The 20,753-nt window shown below is 45.1% G+C and overlaps 1 protein-coding gene and 1 long non-coding RNA gene across 8 annotated transcripts in view; one reads left to right on the top strand and one right to left on the bottom strand.

Moving 5' to 3' along the window:
- Window positions 1-20,753, bottom strand: part of FLNB (filamin B) — a 143,084-nt gene that overhangs the window by 55,277 nt on the left and 67,054 nt on the right. For all 7 annotated transcript variants that reach the window (XM_053897895.1, XM_053897889.1, XM_053897890.1 and 4 more), the window contains exons 5-18: window positions 17,264-17,382; window positions 16,144-16,221; window positions 14,555-14,717; window positions 13,540-13,737; window positions 10,803-10,940; window positions 9,146-9,272; window positions 7,927-8,063; window positions 6,209-6,402; window positions 4,890-5,003; window positions 4,133-4,276; window positions 3,766-3,889; window positions 3,267-3,427; window positions 1,948-2,038; window positions 1,518-1,687 (exon numbers count right to left, since the gene is read on the bottom strand). In XM_053897895.1, the coding sequence (XP_053753870.1) occupies window positions 1,518-1,687; window positions 1,948-2,038; window positions 3,267-3,427; window positions 3,766-3,889; window positions 4,133-4,276; window positions 4,890-5,003; window positions 6,209-6,402; window positions 7,927-8,063; window positions 9,146-9,272; window positions 10,803-10,940; window positions 13,540-13,737; window positions 14,555-14,717; window positions 16,144-16,221; window positions 17,264-17,382 (1,958 nt within the window). The remainder of the gene's footprint in view (window positions 1-1,517; window positions 1,688-1,947; window positions 2,039-3,266; window positions 3,428-3,765; window positions 3,890-4,132; window positions 4,277-4,889; window positions 5,004-6,208; window positions 6,403-7,926; window positions 8,064-9,145; window positions 9,273-10,802; window positions 10,941-13,539; window positions 13,738-14,554; window positions 14,718-16,143; window positions 16,222-17,263; window positions 17,383-20,753) is intronic.
- On the top strand, window positions 8,257-13,970 carry LOC128775636 (uncharacterized). The gene is made up of 2 exons (XR_008420504.1): window positions 8,257-8,369; window positions 13,673-13,970. It is a non-coding gene; the product is annotated as an uncharacterized LOC128775636 (long non-coding RNA).

Raw genomic sequence — 20,753 nt, 5'->3', positions numbered from 1 at the left:
AGGGCAACAGGTTCTTAAGTCTCTTCTGAGGGTGCAGGTCAAAACCTGACTCTGTCTTAATGTCTGCAACTTACTTTGTGGCAGCTGAGCCAAAACCCAGAAAGGTTTATACATACAGGATAAAGCAAGAGTCTCAGAATGTTCTAGAAGAGTCTAAGTAAGACCTTGTGACCTTTCCAGTGTGCATGGCCATGTGTTCTGGTACCTTCTCCTAAGCAATGTGGAGAATTGGCAATAAAGATGATGTCAAGCTGGTGCTCCCGATGGTGAGGCTCCCAGCAGCCCTCTGAAGCATCAGTAGGAAAAGAATTACCCATTTAGCACTTAGCAGCCCGCTGAGTAAAGGGTATTCTACCTACGAAAGTATTAATTTTACCACCACTAATAATGAACCCCTCATTAAGGTAAAAACAAAAACCACAGGGAGAACATCTGGAGATAAGAGGCCACATCTATATTGCAGCACATGAGAACTCACCCAGAGGACCCCTCTCACTGCCAGGGAGGCTCTCAGAGTAAAGATTTCATCTCCTAGGATATGTAGCCCCCAGCGCAAGGGGACACCTAAGTCACCCCCCAATCCTCACTGTACCTCTCATTCCTTCCCACGAGACTCTAGGCAGCTCCTCCCTGAGAGGGCCAAGCAAGAGTGATGCTTCTCAGGTGGCGTTTCTGCAGAAAGCATCATCCCTGTTCTCCCACAAAGGGTACCTCACACAGGGGGACTGTTTTCCTCAGGAAAGAAGAAATCTGAGAGGTTTGAATGACCGTGTAGAACACTATGCATAAGTAGTAAAATCCAGGCTTTTTCTGAGGGTTATCTGTTCCTCAGACCCCAGAAGTGTGGCCAGGGAGTGAAATTTTGAACAAGTTAACATGAATGCATACACAGAGAGAGTGTTTCCTTGGTGCTTCCTGCCTAAAATAATCAGAGCCAAGTGGCCTGGATGGTCAGATCCTGTCTGTGTTCCTGAATTTTGTCAAAGGGAACAATCTGGGGCCCTAAATATACTATTTCGGGGCTGAGGAACTAAAGGCTGAATTCTCTTTGAGAGAGACCCACTACACCACCTTGTAAAAGGGCCAGCAAGGAAAAACAGAGTCATGGCCATTCCTTCCCCTGTGAGTAATTAAGAAAAGACTAAAGGAAAGGCAGCTGGTAAGGATGAGCGATGTGTGTGAAATAAGAGGGAGATACTAGGTGCTGAATTCCAAGAGCTCACAGTTTCCCTGCTAAAACCCAAAATGGACGTGGGAGATTGGGATGGGGAGATACGGGCTAGCTTCCTGCTTGTTCTTAGGGAAACCTTCAGGTCCTCCTCATAGAACCAACCAGGCCTTTTGCCAGAACCTCCCAGAGAGGCTCAGAATGACAGGCGTGAGAAGCTGTAGCCCACAGAGGAGCACTACAACAGAGCACAGATCACACCCTTGGTGTCCAAAGTACCCAGCACAGCACTGAGGGGGAAAGGGCCTGGGTGGGGGGCCAGGGGACAAGGGAATGGGAAGAACCCTACCTGCTGGGTGGGTGTGTATTTAACGGTGTGAGAGTAGTCGTAATTGTCGATGATGTCCAAATCCTTCACGGCGTCTCCAGGAAGGGGGCTGCTGAACTGCACATTCAGTGGGGCCTTTCCAGCCCCTTTGGTATAGACAGTGAAGTGGGTCGGTTTCCCATTTTCCACACCTGGAAGGATATACTGCGAAGTGGGGAGACAGGCCTGGTTGGAGTGGTTTCACTTTTACAACCAGTCTGACGGGTTCCTCAGCACTAGCTCTACCAAAGCAGTCAGCGACACGGGCTGGTGCTCGGCCACTGCCAACAGCTTGGGCAGGAGCACTGCCCCGACAGACACCTGCCTTTGGTGGAGAAGAGTCCCTCAAGGTCCCTGGACCAAACATGTCCATTGCCACTGGCCTGTAGAAGGCCTCCGGGAGCCGTCTTACCTGCTTTGCTGAGCCCTGGGCCTTCTGCCTTCACTTTGCTGGCATCATGGGAAGGGTCAACCTTCACTCTGAAAGGGCTGGCGGGGATTTCCTGTAGGGGAGACACTGTCTCAGTAGGAAAGTCCCTGAAGCGTCTGCCAGAGCTTAGCCTTCTGCCCAACATGAAGGGGGAGACCTCTGTGACTCTGGTGGGTGGTGGTGAGCAAACTTCTGTCACCATGGGCCAAGCCTTGCAATCTAGCCTCAGGTAGGGGCCAACAGGTGTCACTTACGAATGCCTGGATCCCTACATCACAGGCTTTGACCTGCTTACTGCACAGCTAAGGGAAGGTTTCCCACAAATGAATCTGAAAACTCTGAGCCTTTAACAACAAAGGTTGAGTACTTAGAATGTAAGAAATACTACCAAGAATAAAACCCAAACAATAACATATGGATGGAGTCACAGGGAAGGAAATGTCCTCCAGGTACAGCTCAGAGCTAAGGTTTGGGGAATGCAAGGAGCTGATCAGAAATAGAATGGCTATAATTCTTCAAAAAGAAAGTTGCAGGGGTGCCTGCATGGCTCAGTCAGTTGAGCATCTGACTTCGGGTCAGGTTGTGATCTCCAGGTTCATGAGTTCGAGCCCCACATCAGGCTCAGTGCTGTCAGAGTGGAGCCTGCTTTGGATCCTCTGTCCCCTTCTCTCTCTGCCCCTCTCCCTCTTGTACCCTCTCTCAAAAATAAACATTTTTTAAAAAACTAAAGAAGAATGTTGCAGATTATCAGAATAAAGGCGGAACAGTTTAACTGGCCGAAGCTAATTCAAGACCAACACCTTCAGGCACCTTCTCTTAAGATTCCAATCTTTACATGAGGTTAATATGAATCATCGGGAGTCCACTATTCCCTATGTTAGGTACCACTTGCCTTATCCTCATGATCACATGTAAATAGGAACTCTATTTGAAAGTTCAAAGCTCCTCTCCCTACAAAAGTTTGAGGGCCAAAACCTTTGCTTCAAAGAGGATGAAGTAGAACACTTCTAGAAGTTCATTACATTTCAGTCAAAAACTTGATGAATGTTTATAACAAACCAGTCTCCTTCCAGAGAGCCCTGCTGTAACCACTGAATGTGCTGTGCCTCACTTTGGTTAGAAAGTAGTAAAAACTTAATTCTGGGGTTATTTTTTTTTCCTTCATGGTTTTAAGGAACCAGAGAGGAAAACTATTAAGCAGAATTCTCAAGACAATGCCCTATTGCTAAAAAAAAAAAAAAAAAAAAAAAAAGGAAATATGCATACAGGTGGCCAGAAAGAACCCAGGCCCAAACACACACCTGAGATGCAAAGAGAACTTTGATAGTGTATCGCCCAGCAGCAGGAGGCACATATTTGACCGTAAACGTGTCGTTGGCGTTGTGAATAATGTCAAAGTCCACGTCTTCCTCATCCTCACTTAACACCCGGGCATCACATTTAATGCCAACGCTGACATCACCTGGAACAGACCAGCTTATGAGCGCACCAGCGTACAAGAAACAGCATGTCCCATGCAATCGCTTCCAGCTCAGCTCACCTAACGCCCCAGAAAATCAATTGGGAAGCTTCCAGTAACAAACCTGACAAAGGGATGGTGCTAAGTCAGGGATTTGGAGACGGGATGGAAGATTAGCAAAGATATGACCAAGAAACTGACACAGAGGCTCATTAGGTGAACAATTACCTATTCAGGTGCACTATTTCTTGGCTCAAAGTTCACTGCTTTTCAAACATTATGAAAAGAATGTTCTTCCTCAAGAAGCAACAATGACTGCACCAGGGGAAGCCCCCTCTCACCTTCCCCAGCCTCGGTACAGTCCACTGTGAAATGAGTAGGCTCATTTGCCTTCAGTCCACTTCGCTCCACACCTGGCCCAAACACCTTGACCTTCTGGGGATGACTACCCTGCCCGATATTGACCTAAAGAGGACATAGGAGAAAGTTATAACCAAGTTTTCCTGCACTTGGATCCAGTGACACGTTGTTAGTTAACATTGTTAGAAATAGTTTTGTTGGACAATCTAGAGTACTCTGCCCTTCAAACTACTCCATCTGTCAAGGTCCATCAAGGATGTATCTCCTTGACCATCCAGCATACAGCCCAGACCTACCACAGGACTTGGCTTTTTCATACAATGGCCAGGATTCTGTCTCACAACCTACCCTGTAGGGGCTGTGAGGGATGTTCACACCTCCCCAGACCACGGCAATGGTGTGCTTGATGGCCTTAACCGGGGTGTACGAGCAGGCATACGTCCCGTCCATTCGGCTCTTCATCTGGATGTCAATGGGCTGGCCTTCCCCATCCTGCAAAAGAGCAGAGGCTAAGAACAGAAACTGGCCCCTCACACTGTCTTCATCAAACAGGGTCACCATGGCTTCCCAAGACAATCAAGTCACCACCCATCCAACAAATCTTCACGGAACAACTACGATATGCCACATTCTCACAATGCAATCACCACAAGTGATAAAATACTGCCTGCTTTTATTTGTTTTTAATAAAAGCAAATGACCCAAAAATAAAGCCATGGCCACTCAATACTTCTTCATTTTAATTCCGGCATTTAAATCCTTGGGCCAAATTCAATTAAGTTAGATAAATATATTTAATAAATTCTTGTTTACAAACCTCCTGTCATGGACTAGGTAGCTTCAGCCACACTGAAGGACATTTACAAGGAAATCTGAAATCAAGCCTTGTTTCCAAGGAATACAAAACCCAAAGATGAGAAAATCACCTTGCTTTACATATTAGAATCTCATTTAATCCTCACATAACCCCATGAGATAAATATTCGTGTTATTCCCAAGGTGTCGATGAGTGAACTGAGGGTCAGATGAACTGAGCAACTTGCCACTATAGTGACAGATCTTGTCACCTGACAGTTATCTGCACAGGTGGCCCCTGGAAACTTACCTGAGCAAATATCTTTAAGGGAGCTTTTCCGGCATCCTTAGGATCCACAGTGAACTCAGCCAGGTTGTTGACAATGCAGCCAGATTTCTCCAAACCTGGTCCGTAAGCTTGGACCTGGAGCAAAGGGCCAATAATAATTCTCTTTCTGTGCCATGCCCCAACAATGCCCCTACATAATGACCAGTGACCACCAGGGAATGAGACAAGAACAAAACAACCCATATCTGGCTTCACAGTACCTACGTAACAGGATGGATATGGAAGAAAAATGCTCTAGCAGGCTGTAACTCAAAAATTATAAATAGTATCTTTAACCTCCCAGGAGGAAGAAAATTCTCAAAACCCAGGCCCCAAACTAGCCTGGGGCTCCTTGCCTTATTCTGAGCTGACATAGAGAACTTCTAGTGACCAGGACATGGACCTCCAGCCATGCCCAGTTTCAGTGTTCTCACTCTGACAGGGGCTCAGAACCTTCACCACAGACATTCCAAAAGTTTGAAGCTCCCAGGGAGGAAAAAAGACCAGCAATTGGCCAAAGAGGGATAGCAACTAGTCCAGACCGACATCAGCCTACAAACAGCTGCCCGGGTGGGCCACAATAGCACACATGGGAGTGTGGAAGCTTCCACCTGGCCGCCAGACTGCCTCAGACTTGATGTTTATCAGCCTCCTCAGAGTTTGACAGAAGCTCTTAGAAACACTGCTCCAATTTAAGAGAAGGGAGCTGGGGAGAAAAAAGCATGTTTAATTTATGAAGAACAGCTTCTGCAGCCCCCTGGATGGGCCAGCCACTGGGCTAAGGACTGTCCTCATGTATGTTAGATCCCCTGAATCATCCCAGAAATCCTAGGAAACAGACGCTACTATCATTCCCATTTTATAGAGAAAGGATCAAGAGTCAGAGGGGGTGCCTGCGTGGCTCAGTTGGTTAAACGTCCAACTTCGGCTCAGGTCATGATCTCACGGTTTGTGAGTTCAAGCCCTGCATCGAGCTCTGTGCTGACAGCTCAGAGCCTGGAGCCTGCTTTGGATCCTGTGTCTCCCTCTCTCTCTGCCAGTCCCCTGCTCAAGCTCTGTTTCTCTCTCTCTCTTAAAAATAAATAAAAACATTTAAAAAAGAGAGAGAGAGAGAGAGAGACATAAGTGACTTGCCCGGCATTAAGAAAGTATTAAGTGGTATTACCAGGGTCCCAGCTCAGACCACTGTCCTTCCTAAACTCTCAATGGCTCCTCTCTGCCATCCCTCAACATGTCTCTGGATACCATAGAGAGGGTAAGGAGCCAGGAAGAGAGCACAGAAACATAACAAATAGACTCACCAGATCTGGGTTGTAGTCTCCTGCAGCTGGATGGATGAAGGCCATGTACGGGCTGTCCTTGATGTCCTCATCATCACACATGATGTGAACGGCATATTCGCCAGGCTCCTTGGGCCAGTACTTGACGTCACATGAGCCATCATTCTGGTCGTCATACTCAATCTTTGCCTGGGAGGGACCTTCGATGGCAAACCCTGGGGGATGGGGTGAGAAGGACCCCTGGTTACATGGTGGAAAGAACCTATTCTATGTTACTACCAACTCACTCCCTCAAACCCAAGTATCAGCCAGAAGACTGAAATCTGTGCCCCTTTCCTACAAAAACAAGCCCACTGAGCCTTTACAAGAGGTGGAAGGGCTGGATTTTATACCATGCTTTTCGTTTTTCTTTTAAACATCATCTAATAAGGAAGGTCAACCAAAACCTTAAATCAATGCCCACCCTTTGCCCCACCAAATCCTCTTCCGGGTTTTCATCTGAAGGAAATAATCAAGGATATGTGTAAACAAAGGTACTAAGTATATGTACTCAGCATTGTGTCTTTAAGAAAACCATGGAAATAACAGGAAAGCCCAATGGTAGACGTATCCATGCAATGGAAGTCCAAAGAAGCCATGGAAAATCAAGACATGGCCTATATTTATCTGAGGTACAAGATACAAAGATTACCCCTAGATATTTTTTGTGGCATATCAATATTTAGGTGTGAATGTACAGAAAAAACGTCTAGAAGGATATGCCAAAAGGTTTAATATCATACCAAAACACTCATTATCCCTCTAGAAGGAAACACTAAAGGTGATTTCTTATTTTTTCTGGTTTGCTTATTTTTACTACCTAAAACACATAGTCACCAAACTATGGCCAGTGGGCCAAACTGACCTAGTACCTGTTTTTGTAAATAAGGCTTTGCTGGAACACAGCCGCATTCCTTCAATTCTATATTTTCTATGGCTGCTTTTGTGCTACAACTGCAGACTTAAACAGTTACAGCCGGGAGAATACGGCCCACAATACTAAAACATTTGCTATCTCATTCTTTATAGAGCAGGTTTGGTGACCACTGATCTAAAGTGATTCTATTTACATCAGATATGTATTTAAAATCGGGGTGCCTGGGTGGCTCAGTCAGTTGAGCATCTGACTCTTGACTTTGGCTCAGGTCATGATATCGCAGTTAGTAGGTTTGAGTCCCACATCAAACTCTGCTCTGACAGTGTACAGCCTGCTTGGGATCATCTCTCTCCCCCTCTCTCTCCCCCTATCTCTGCCTCTCTCTCTCTCTCTCAAAATAAATAAGTAAACTAAAAAATAATAATAAAATAAGTAAAATAAAATATACTGTTATGCTCCAAAGAATATTTATTCCCCAAATTTCAAATTTCAGCAAAATTTATTCATTCATCTAAACTAAGAATTCAGGCAACAATTACTTGCAGAGTGCCTATTATGTTCCAAGCGCTGTTTCAAGCACAACATCTGTAGAAAACCTCTGTCCTTGGAATTAATGAAGAGGCAGAGGGCAACTTGAAGGGCAAGAGGAAAATGAAAATCCCAATCCCACAGCCATATCCAGAGCTGGCCACGGATGGTCAGGAGGCAAGGGGGCTAAGGGTAGTGAAGCTTGGAGGAGGACTCAACTCTCAGCCTGACATTGGGACCAGGCCTCATGTAATCTCAGCTTTCCAGAAGCCGCTGGCCAGCTGCTTCCACCTACCCAAAGACCCCACTTCAGAGCCAACGGACTCTACCACGAAGTCTGCCGACCGCCCGACAATCCCACCGTGGAGGCCAGGGCCCCATGCACGAACTTTCTGCATGCCTGCTTCAGGGCCAACTTGAACTTCAAAGGGGCTAAGAGAAAAGGAACAGAAAAAGCATTAAAGAAGAACAAAGAAGAGACTACAAACAGCCATAAGTTGTTTGCACATATTTTTTCCACTCCTTTTACCTACAGTCCCAATGTCTATCTAGCCAACCCCTTCCTCCACACAGGTGCCCCCACGGTCATTGTTATGTCAACAATATAAAGGACTGTGGCTGCCTCGGGGCACTCAGGTGGCCACTGGGTGGGTAGGCACTCAAGACACACTGCCTTGCAATATCCTTCTGATCATTCACCCTTGAATGTAGACCTCACCAGACTGTGAGCTCTGGATGGTAAGAGACAGCATACTTCTCTAGATCCTGCTTATAAGAAGAAAACTAGGTTGAATAGGCTTTATCTCCTACATGAATGAATATGCTTTAACTTTGATATGGGAGAGTAAAAAAAAAGAAAGTTTGCTTAGAGAGGTGCCTGGCTGGCTCAGTCAGTAGAACACGGGACTCATTTGAGCCCCATGCTGGGGGTGGCGATTGCATAAATAAATAAACTTAAAAAAAAAAGTTTGCTTAGATTCTCAGAACCCTGTAATGCCCAGATATTTCTTAAGGTAAATGGAATTTATTCAGAGTTTAAAGTTGCCCCTAGGAAAGCTGGAAAACACATGAACAGGGGAGGGTAATTGTGATGCCCACAAGACAAAGCTGGAGTCTGCGTCCCTTGGCTCCTGACTGCACTCACGTAGAGAATTTTAATGTAAACCATGGCAGACTTTACCCCCATGGCATTCCTGAACAGAGGCACACATTGAAAGAAAGAGAATCTTAGTTTATATAAGGGTATATAGACACACAGCCCATTTGCTCTCTATTACTGCTCCTTCTGACTTCCCTGCTTCCCCCACCCCCCGCCCTCCACCAGCCCCAAACCACCAGCATTTGATTTAAAGCAAGGCAGCCGAAACCACAGTGACTTTCTGCTGTTTTTGAGAATAGGCCAAATGTCTGTGTGCTGCTATGAGGAAAAAAAAAAAAAGTTTTCAACAAAGCAGATCTCTTTCCCTGGACTAAGCACGCCTCCAGAGAAGACGCAACTCCGGCTGGAGACTCACCTCTTTGGAATGTGGTGTCCCCCCCACGTGATGGCAATGCTGTATTTCCCCGGGGTGCTGGGGTAATACTCAAATGCATAGACTCCATCCAGAAAGCCTTTCTGTTTCACCAGCTCCTCCAGACCCTCTGTGGGAAGAAAGCACACCATCTTTCCAATGCAATTCCAGGCTCAGAACAAGCATCCAAAAGACGAGAGCAGAAAGACAGCAATATCTACAAGACATAAGCCACAGAGGGAAACGAAGTGGGCTGCCTCAGAGTGTGAGACCCTCAAAACCTAGGAGATTAATCCAAGCCTAAAAATAGATCCATTTCTGCCTCAAAGTGTGGGGAAAAGGAAGACTTCCCAGCTAAACGGCATTAGTAGGCTCGCTGAGCTAAAAGAAGGCCACAAGGTCCTGGACCTCCTGGGACTATATTCAGACAAATCTAGTCCTATCTCAATTTTCCTTAACGATCATAGCTAGTAGCTGTCTTAGCCTCTCACAAAACTGAGGAGGGACAGAACCCTTAGGAGTATTTGGCATGAATTTCTGGCATAAATTACTGCCCTCACACATCTTTTTTCAAAGCTGGATGACAAAAGTGAGAAAGTTCCTGTATGCTCTCCACAAGAGGACAGGTTTTAGATGCTGCACCACAAACTCCAGACTGAGCCATCAGGTAGGAACTTGTTTTATGTTGAGCCCTGAGGTTTGGCTGGGAAAGCCACTTAGTCAAGCGAGAATCCAAGGTCAGAGAAAATGCCTCCTTGGCTCCTGTAGCAACAAGCCAGCAAGGAGGGCAGCCCCAGAGTAGGTTGGCTCCAGGTCTGGGCAGTCTAGAACCTTGGCCACCCTTAGAGCACAGCCCTCCTCACAGCTTGGTGCTCTGAGATCAAATATTAACCTCCTGGAGCTCAGAACACTCCTGCCCCAGCCTGTTGGGAACACAGAGGGTGGGAGAAACCTTGGCATAGGAAGTTCACATTCCCACTGAGGGCTGCTACACCTGCAGCCAGCAATGGAGAGCTGCTTATCTGCGGCAGGGGAAAACACAGGCAGAGCAGACACCTGACCTTGTGTCTGCGGTCTCCCTCCCCAAAAAGGGAGGAAGAATGAGTTGCAGAGTGCAACCCACCCCTCCATGAACAGCAGTTATCTACAAAGAAAACTTAATCTTAGGGGAATTTTATTCTCCTTCTATAAGCACTGATCATAGTAATTAGGTACTTGGCATAATTTCATCATCTATAAAATGTAACCTGTAGTGGGAAAATTACTGGCTTTAGAGACTGCGCTTGAATTCCAGCCCAGATGCTTATGAGCTGTGTGACCTTGGGCAAGACCCTTTCTCTTGAGCCTAGGTTTCCTCAAATAAAAAATAAGCCACTTCAGGTTGTCATTCCAAGGAGAGCACTTCTCAAACTCTATTGCATCACTGCTTTTTCTTTTCCCAGAAGCCTTAATATGTGAGGCGGACAAGCTACCACTGTTCCCACCTGTATCCAGGGTAGACGTAACTAATCAACCGATCCCCATGGAGCCCAGATTGCCTCAACTCTTTGACATAGCTCTCTGGGATCAATCAAAACCGGCTGTGGGATGAAATCCATATGCTATGGCTGCAAAGCCAGCCAAAGTCACACCTGAGATGAGGAAACAAAGCAGCACTTACTAGGACCCTTCACAGTCACACCGAGTTCTCCGCTTCCAGCAGCTTTGGTATCAACCTTGAAGTCTGCAGTCTCCCGGATGCGGATGCCTTTGGGCTGCAGGCCTCGGCCACTGGCCCGGCAGGCGTTTGGACTACAGGCTGCAAACACAGTTTTGACATCAATTCAACCTTTCATTCGCTAGAGTTGAGCAAGCCAAGGTAACTTGGAGCCACCCGCCAAGAAAATGTTTGCTCTGCACAGAGCGCCTGTAGCAGTTGCCTGAGGCCAAGGGTCCCGTTCAGGGAACACACCAGGCTAGCAAATAAGGACACAACATAACTTTGTCCAGCCACACCGCAGAGGGACGGTAGGGGCGTGGGGGCGGGGGGGCAGTTACTTTGGCACAGAAAGAAGGAGAAGCACAGCATGCATTTGCTGAGCTCCTGGAACCCGCTGAATCCTGGCATTTATCCTCTCGGTAGTGAAGGAGAGTTAAATCTCATTGCCATACTCAAGGGCCCAGTAATTGGGAAGACCAAACTTTTTCAAGTCTATTTGAAAAATGTAGCACTTGAAAACATCTGACCACGATCCCAACTTCAGATCAGCCATTTCTTAAAGTCGAAATGTGATCGTCTTCCGCATGAAGAGCCAGAGGACAACTCAAAAAGAGACCCATTCAACCCCACCCTGGCCATGGCAGACAAATATTTTAGTGCTGTCACCAGGTAATCAGAATGTGGGTGGCTATAAATGCAACAATTAGCAGTAAACGCCACTCTCCATTTGATTTCTGGATCTAGTTTAAAAAACCTGAAGTCAGATGTCTAAAAATTAAGGACCAAGGTAGTTTCTGGTACTTCTTACATGACAGGCCCACAAAACTACTGTCCCATGGTTGATAAAACGCATCCTTGTACCCTAGGAATTCTTTGCCAACTTGGGCAACCCTTTTATGTATAGAAAAGAGAAAGCAATGGGCAAAATGTCCATTGTTGTTTATTAAGTAGCTTTTCCTTTCCAAATCTGACACTGCACATTTGGTAGTTCTCTATATGCTAGAAGTGAGATCATAGACTCCAGAGGATGAAACTCTTTACTGCATAGAAGGAAGAGAATTCCTCCTCTGGCGCCTCCACCTTGCAATGTTCTCAGCTGGCTATTTGGCAAACAACTGCTTCCCGAAAAGATATACCTATATCCTAGGAGTTGGAGATTATTTTAGCTGGTTTATGGATGAACATAAGTTTTATGGCCACACTTTATGGCAAGTGACACTGGTTTTCCATTGTGAAAATGGGATGAAGATTCTTTTTTTATATGAAATCAGTTAAGTAGTGGAAAGGTGAGTACATCAAAAGAAAAACTCTATCAATTAAATACTAAATAGTACAAGTGATGGATGGATATGCAAGGTGAAAAATGTAGTCCACAAGTGAGAGGGAATCAGAAAACAATATTAGAACAGGAAAGCTGTTAAAAATTCTTTCCTGCATATGTCAAAGAGACTTTTATTTATGAATATGTCAGTCTTGTTTTTTTTCCTTTGTCAAAAGGAGAAAAGTCGGTCATACCAGAAATAAGTCACAACAGGATGACAGGACTTCCCCCGGAGGGTTTTTATGTGTCTTAAAAAAAACAGCCAAACACTCATGGAAATTCTGAACGCGGGTAATAGTCTCAACATCAAAAGGGTAACTGCTCAGTTCATATAAACACTAAATGGAGCTAAAGAGTTTGAAAGAAACCACCAGGTCCTCCACCATTTTGAGATGTCTTAGACATGTTTCAATGTACCTAGAGAGCAGGTTTGGGGTCCAGCTAGACAAGTAACAGTGACCCCCACACTGTCACGTCTTGAGGTCACAAACAGCACAGGCCCAGCTAACGTGTGCAGGTAGCACAGGGAACTGGCATGGAAGTCCCATTCAACCAGCCCTTACCCAGCAAGATGCCTCTGGCCCAGTGCTCTCAGTTAGGAAGCCAACAGCTTCGGGGTCCAGGCTGACCCAGAGGTAGGATTCAGAGAAGAAGCCAGTTCTACGGATGCAGATGCAGAGGACAGAACAGGAAAGGCAAGTATTGGTTAGAAAAGGCAACAGAGTTGGAAAACAAAACAAAACAAAAGAACAACAAAGTCAGAAGGAAAGGGATCTGACGTTAGAGAAAAAAGCATGCCCTGGCTGCAGAAGGGGTTTAGCAGCATGGGTAAGGGGTCAAAAGAAACCTGAGTTCTACTTCTACTGATGCCTAGTCTGTACTCACTGATACTTTATGTTATCCAAACCTCAGTGTCTCCACCTGAAAACTGGAGATAATTTTAGCACCTGAAACACACTGGTTGGTGTGATGATTAGATGCAGTCATGCTGAGTGCCTGACGGCCAGTAAAGGCCAAGCAGTGGAGGCCACAGGGCACCAGTAGTGCCACAGGTGCTAACCTCAGCCACAGACACCAACTGCCCAAATGGCCTCAGTCCTGCATCTCTCAGTGACGACCCTCCGACACGAGTGTTTTGGGGAGGACTGAATGCGTTAATACAAGTGAAGCACTTAGGTCAGCGCACAGCTCACAATAAGATGTTATATTAATATCTTGAGGACAAAGCAAGCCACTTCCCACCAAAGGGGACCTGGCAGAAAGGGGACAGTGCGAGTCTAGTGTGGCCCCCACTACACCCCTGGCCTCGGAGCCCAGCTGTGCACACCGTCAGCCTCAATGCCAGAAGCAGATATATTTGGCCACCCCAGCACTCACCTTCCCCAACCTGTACAACGAAGGGACTCTTGGGAATGGTGTCCCCAGCAAAGGAGACCTTGACCACATGGGGGCCAGGCTGTACTGGTTTGTACACACATCTATACACCTGGTTTCCTTTGTCTTCCACCAGTAATTCCACAGTGTTCTTCCCCTGGGGATCCTCCACTTCAACACCAATGTCACCCACACCGGCACCTAGGAGAGAACAAGCATTCTGTGAGCCCAGGTCACCTTGTCAGAACACTCACTATGGATGAGCTCAGGTACAAGATGGAGACCGAAGGAGACAGGTACTCTGAAGGTCAAAGTCCACGCCAAGACGCAAACAACTGTTTTCTGGTTGGGGGAGGAGGGTCATAAACTTTCCTTTTCTCCCATTCCGTATTTTCTAAGTTTTCTACACTGAAAAGAAAGTGATGTTCCAAGAATCGTGTCTTATCCTCCCCACCTTATCCTTATTCCTCCCCATCAGCCCCCACACTGGCCTTGCATAGAATTTGGTCTAGCAGATGATTCTCAAAACTTAGTTTCTTTGCAACGGTTATTCAAGTCAGAAATGTGTGCAGAAGTTACCTGATAATTAATAACTAAAGTCAAGCTTGAGTGTAAGATCTTAAAGAAGAAAAGCTGTTTTAGAAAAATCTATAAATACATGGGGCACCTGGGTGGCTCAGTCGGTTGAGTGTCCGACTTCAGCTCAGGTCATGATCTCACAGTTCATGAATTCGAGCCCCACATCGGGCCCTGTGCGGACAGCTTGCTCAGAGCCTGGAGCCTGCTTCAGATTCTGTGTCTCCCTCTCTCTCTGCCCCTCCTCTGCTCACTCTCTGTCTCTCAAAAATAAATAAATGTAAAAAAAATTTTTTAGGAAAATCTATAAACATAACCAACACACGTGGAAAAAGGCACTTTTGTTGTTGGTTGTTTGAAAAGACAAAAGGTCAGGCATCCCAAACCTTTGGGGCCCCTGAGAATCATCTCAGACTCCAGAAGAAAGCCTGGTCCACAATACCTGCTGTGTAGATGTCAAAGTAGGTGGGCTTATTGGCGATGTTTCCAGCAGTTTCCAAGCCTGGGCCTTTGGCAGTGACTTTACTGGCATCTCCCTGCGCCTTGTCAACATTCACTTCAAATGGGCTCTTGGAGATGTGCTGTCCTGCAAAGAGGACTGTAACCTGCGGGTGACAGATAGATGAGATATAGTCACTTCTCCCTGCCCAGGGAGACCACCATATGAAGCCACATGCATTAACAATCTTCTCTTCCATCCTCCTAACTATACATACAAAGGTGGCTGGAACCAGAGGCCCTGGTTAAGCAACTTGAATGGGACTCCCACCTGGCTCCATCGGCCACAAGGCTGGGCCTAGGACATCATGCTTTCAGCAAACTAAAAATGCTTACATCAGTTATGGCTAGCCAATATAATAGGATATGAACAAATACTTATACTTGAATCTGTAGATATGGGACCCTTGAAGGCAGCTGCAGAAGGGGCCACTGACCCCCCTAGTGGTACAAGGTATAGTTCCAGGATTTCAAACCCAGAGTCAAAATATTTTTCATGGAACCAAAAATCACTCTCAGATACATAAATTTGAGATACAGTATAGATTTTCATTTAAAATTTGAGTTGGGGGTGCCTGGGTGGTTCAGTCAGTTGGGTGTCCGACTTCAGCTCAGGTCATGATCTCACAGCTCATGGGTTCGAGCCCCGAATCAGGCTCTGTGCTGACAGCTCAGAGCCTGAAGCCTGCTTCAGATTCTGTGTCTCCTCTCTCTCTGCCCCTCCCTGCTCATGCTCTGTGTCTCTCTCTCTTCTCTCAAAAATAAATAAACATTAAAAACAAAATTTAAAAAGTAAAAATAAAAAATAAAATAAAATTTGGGTTGGAGCTCTCATCTTTTAAATTTGAAGGGGCATGGAGTTGGGTTTCATATGAATTGACAGAATTAATTACATCATAAATGCTCCCTTCAAGATTTTTTTTCTCCTAAATTTGTGATATCCTAAAGGTGTAAGAAAAATCTATAGCCATGATTCCAGGTGAATTCACTAACAACCAAGGTAGTAAGTATGGTCCAGGTCTCAAAATATTAGCATGGTACACAGGGATAGGCCCATGTGTGCTGTTGAAGGCTTTCTTTCAAGGAAAGGCACACTCTTGGGTCACCCTACTCTCTTGCAAGGCTCCCTTGGCTCCTGTCCTATAGGCCAACCGGACACCCACTCAAATAGAACTCAAAATGTTGCTGAGACGAAGAACCTGGGGACCAGACCCCCAGCATTTTTCCAGGTGCATGACTGGGACACTGGCTTTGACTACATTCAACTGGCCTTCTCCACACTTAGGCCCCAATACTTATAGATGCTCTGGAGCACCCCAAAGAGGAGTACTTAAGGAAGCATTAAAGATAAAGAACCCACAGCTTAGCATCTATACTCCAGGCATGCAGCTACAACCACTTGTCACCCAGATGGAGTTTAAAAAATCTTAAGACATTGCAAAGAACCTAGTAGAATTCAACCTTCCTAAGAGACACATATTGAAACAAGCCCAGAAGAGCAGTCAAAGCAACAGCCAGAACACCTCATCTTACTTTGTGCAGCCCGGTGACCTTGGGCAGATACTCCACAGAGTATGTCTTGTTCTTGTCACTGTCTGGAGTCACTTGTGCCTAGGACAGAAAATGAGCAATAGTTAGAGAAGGCGATGGGTGTCAGTAAAAGTATGCTATGCCAGCCAAGGCCCTGCCACAAGGTGCCAGGTGAAGACCCTGTCCTGGCGATTTCCTGCACCATCACTTCTAAAGGATGCCCCAGGAAAGAAGCAGCCTAAAGTCACAGAAACAAGGTCACGTAGCCCAAATGTATACCCAAGTCCTAACTCTCCACTGTCTCAGGGCTGGAACTCACTAGATGAGAGGGACCATAAAGCGAGTAACTTAAACCTTTATTGGTCCAGTAATTATTAAGAGTTTATGGGGGCGCCTGGGTGGCTCATCTGGTTAAGCATACAACTTTGGCTCAGGGCATGGTCTCCTGGTTTGTGGGCTCAAGCTTCGCATCAGGCTCTGTGCTGACAGCTTGGAGCCTGGAGCCTGCTTTAGATTCTGTCTCCCTCTCTCTCTGACCTTCCCCTACCCACACTCTGTGTCTGTCTTTCTCTTGGTCTCTCTCTCTCAAAAATAAATAAACATTAAAAAAAGAAAAAAAGAGTATATGAAATGCCAAGCCTAGTGTCAGATACCAAAAATAAATCGGGCACAGTCCCTGCGTCAGTGGGAGAAACAGACAATATACCAGTAAGTGTAGAATTTCAGATGGTGCTAAGCACCAGGAATAAAATCCAGTGTTAAGAAGATAAATAGAAGGAACAGTATGGGCAAAGGCCCTGAGGTAGGAACCAAGGATAGTCAGTCTCGGAAGAGAGTAAAGCAACAGTATGTGGCTGTATTGTACTGCATCAGTATTGTTGTTATTCTGGTCTTGAGCATCTGAAACTTCAATTTACAAGGCCTTTGCTAAATCCAAAGTATCCCTTATTTTATTAAACACTGTGTCCTTGGGTATTGATTTCTATTACGTTTCAAGGCATAGTCCTGAGACAATTACTCTGACTGCTCTAAGCCACAGGATCCTCTTAGAAAATGAATGCACAGTCCCTGGCCCTGTCACAGCCCCAAAAGTTCCATGGAGTGGCAGCGTCTTCCAACATACCTCCTCTTTGTTCCCTTCTGGGTCCTCAACAAACACCATCACGTCTCCTTGCCCGGCACTGATGGTGTCCACAGTGAACTTGGCTGGCTGCTTTACCATGTTTCCAGTAGGCTCGATTCCTGTCAGGTTTACAGAAGCACATTACAAGTTAGGTGGGGGCCTTGACATAGGCCATTACCCACAGTGTTCCCTTGTTCTGTTCCTTCTGCGGGAACTGAGAGATGGGACCCAAGCCTGTAGCTACCATATAAGAACATCTGTGACAAGGATTATCAAACAGGTCAAAAGCCCTAATTTTGTCCTTGTTATTTAAGTGATATCCAATTCTGAAATATTGAGAGAAATTCAGTAGAAGTCTCTACAACTATGAAAAATGAACATAGTAACTACCAGTGGGGTTTGCCCTGAGGGAGGTGACACGGGGGAAGGAGGAATGAGGTATAGGAGAAGAGCTCATTTTTCACTAAAGACAATTCTGTATTGCTTGAAAGGCTTAAAAATTGCATTCAATCATTATTTTTTTAAATAAACTATTTATTTTGAGATGACTGAGCAAAATAATTTGAGATACGCACCTGCAGGTGAAAGAAATAATACCTTTTATCCAGTTCCCCAAATGTTACATTGTACAAAACCCTACTACAGTATCACAAGAGTCCTGAGCTTGACACAGTCAAGACAGAGAACATTTCCATCCCCACAGGGATCCTTCATGTTGCTGCCCTCTCATCGCCATACCCACTCCCTTCCCACCCCACCCTCTTCCCACCCTAACAACCACTAATCTGTTCTCTATCTCTATAATTTTATCATTTCTAGAATGTTATATAAATGAAATCACACATCATGTAATCTTTTGGGGTTGGATTTTTCTACTAAGCATGATTTTCTGTAGATTCATCCAGGTTGGTGCCTGTATCAATAGTTTGTTCTTTTATTGCTGAGTTATATTCCATGATATGAATGTACCACCATTTGTTTAACCATCTACCCACTGAAGGACATTTGGGTTGTTTCCAGTTGTCTATTGCTGATAAAGCTGCTATAAACATTAGTGTACAGGGTTGTATATGAACATAGGCTTTCATTCCTCTGGGATAAATGCCAAGGAGTGCAATTGCTGAGTTGTATGGTAGTTACAAGTTTAGTTCTTTTTAAGAAACTACCCCCACTGTGTTCTAGAGTGCTTGCACCATTTTACATTCCCACCAGCAATGGATGAGTGCTCTAGATCTGCTTTCTCTGCATCTTTGCCAGCATCTGGTATTATCATTACTTTCTATTTTAGCCACTTTGATAGATGTGTAATGGTTTTAGTTTGCATTTCTCTTATGGCCAATGATACTGACCATCTTTTCATGTGCTTCTTTCCCATTTGTACACACCCTTCAGTGAAATGTCTGTTCACATCTTTCGCCCATTTCATAATTGGATTCTTTTTACGACTGAGTTTTGAGAGTTCCTTCTTTATTCTAGATACTAGGTCTTTGTTGGATATGTGGCTCCCAAATATTTTCTCCTGGCCTTAAGTTTGTCTTCTTGTTCTCTTAACTACAAAAAGTTTTAAATTGTTCTAAAAAGTTTTTAAAGTGGGGCACCTGTGTGGCTCAGTCAGTTAAGTATCTGACTTTGGAACAGGTTATAATTTGATAGTTCATGACTACAAGCCCCACATCAAGTGAGCTCAAGCCCCACTTTGGGTGAGCTCAAGCTCCACTTTGGGCTCTGTGCTAACAGTGCAGAGCCTGCATGGGCTTCTCTCTCTGTCTCTCTCTCTTTCTCTCTCTGCCCCTCGTTCACTCACTCTCTTTCTCTAGGAAATAAATAATAAAATAAAATTATAAAATAAAATAATCTAAATAATAAATAAATAGTTTTTAAAAGTAAAGTCCAATCATTGTCTCCACAGCATTTTGAGTTCTGTTTGAGATGGTGTCTACGTGGCCTGCAGGGTGGAGGCTAAGGGCACTTGTCTTCCAAGAGAGTGGAGTCATCCAGGAGTGTGCCTTCACTGTAAGAAAGCTTCAACAACACAGTCCAATCTTCATGTGCCATGCCAAGACTTCAAGGCACAGGCCACACTTCATGACATTTTTTATGTTCTTAATTTTGGTGAAGTCCAACGTATTATATTTTCCCTTTTATGGGAAGGCACAGCGCCTGACAGGGCTGGATCCCAGCTGAGATCATGGCCTGAGTCAGACACTCAACTGAGACACCCAGGCACCCCTTTCTGAGTTCTTATCATGGATTCCTGTTGAATGTTGTCAAATGCTTTTTCTGTATCAATTGATGTGACCCTGTGATTTTCCTTCTTTATGGCCTGTTACGGTAGTAGATTTTTTATTTGATGTTTATTTATTTTGAGAGAGAGAGGGAGAGAGCATGCGTGCATGCACTTGCTTGAACAGAGGGAGTGATGGAGACAGAGGGAGAGACAGAATCCCAAGCAGGCTCTGTGATGTCAGCGCAGAGCCCAAATCATGGCTTGATCTCACCAACCATGAGATCATGACCTGAGCTAAAATCAAGAGTCAGATGCTTAACCATCTGAGCCACCCAGGTGCCCTGGTAGTAGATTGTTTTGACTGATTTTCTAATAGTGTGCCAGCCTTGCATCCCTGGAACAAACTCTGCTTGATCATGCTCAATAATTCTTATCATATATTGCAAACTATTTGCTAATATTCTGTTATATACCTTTAAAAAAAAAGATTGTATTTATTAACCCCAAAGTCATTCCACTTTGCTATTTTCTGCCTTGGGTTCTGGCAGCCTGTTCAATATTTTTAAGATATTTGTAAGATCTACCAACTGCTATTGCTCATTATGTTTTGGGCTTCCAATGATTTTAAGGGGTGCTTTGGTGGCTCAGTTGGCTAAGTGTCCAACTTTGGCTCCAGTCATGATCTCACCATTCGTGAGTTTGAGCCCCCTGTCAGGCTCTGTGCTCACAGATCAGAGCCTGGAGCCTGCTTTGAATTCTGTGTCTCCCTCTCTCTCTCTGCCCCTCCCTGACTCACACTCTGTCTCTCAAAAATGAATAAGCTTCAAAACAATTAAAAAAAAAAAAAAAACGCAAACTGAAGAAGCTACATAGTTGGAATTCATTTTGGCACAGAAAAAAGGCAGGAAAGAAATACCTCGGACTTTGAAGGAAAGAATGGGATTAGCAGTTGGGAAGCAGGGTTTTCAATTTTTATGTTCTACATTCTTCTTTCGCTTAGAATGTATGTAATGATCAGGTCACTTAATGCATAAATACGCACTTAAGATATGCACAAATACCTAGTCCATCTGATTCCAACAGCCTGAGAAATCATTTACTCTGCTACTTACCCAAGGCTGGGCTTGGGTTGGCCCACCTTGGCTAATAACTATGGTTGGTCAGGAGGCTGAACCCCACCCAGCCTCTGTGAACTCTCTCACAGCTGTGCTAACTGTAAGGACACAATCATTCCCCCAGACTCCTCACAAGGGCGCTTAAGGC

This window comes from Panthera pardus, unplaced genomic scaffold (genome assembly GCF_024362965.1).
Source record: "Panthera pardus isolate Hobbes unplaced genomic scaffold, ASM2436296v1 HiC_scaffold_8, whole genome shotgun sequence".
Classification (NCBI taxonomy): domain Eukaryota; kingdom Metazoa; phylum Chordata; class Mammalia; order Carnivora; family Felidae; genus Panthera; species Panthera pardus.
Note: the sequence above shows the minus strand (reverse complement) of the source record. Positions and strands in the feature narration are given on the sequence as shown.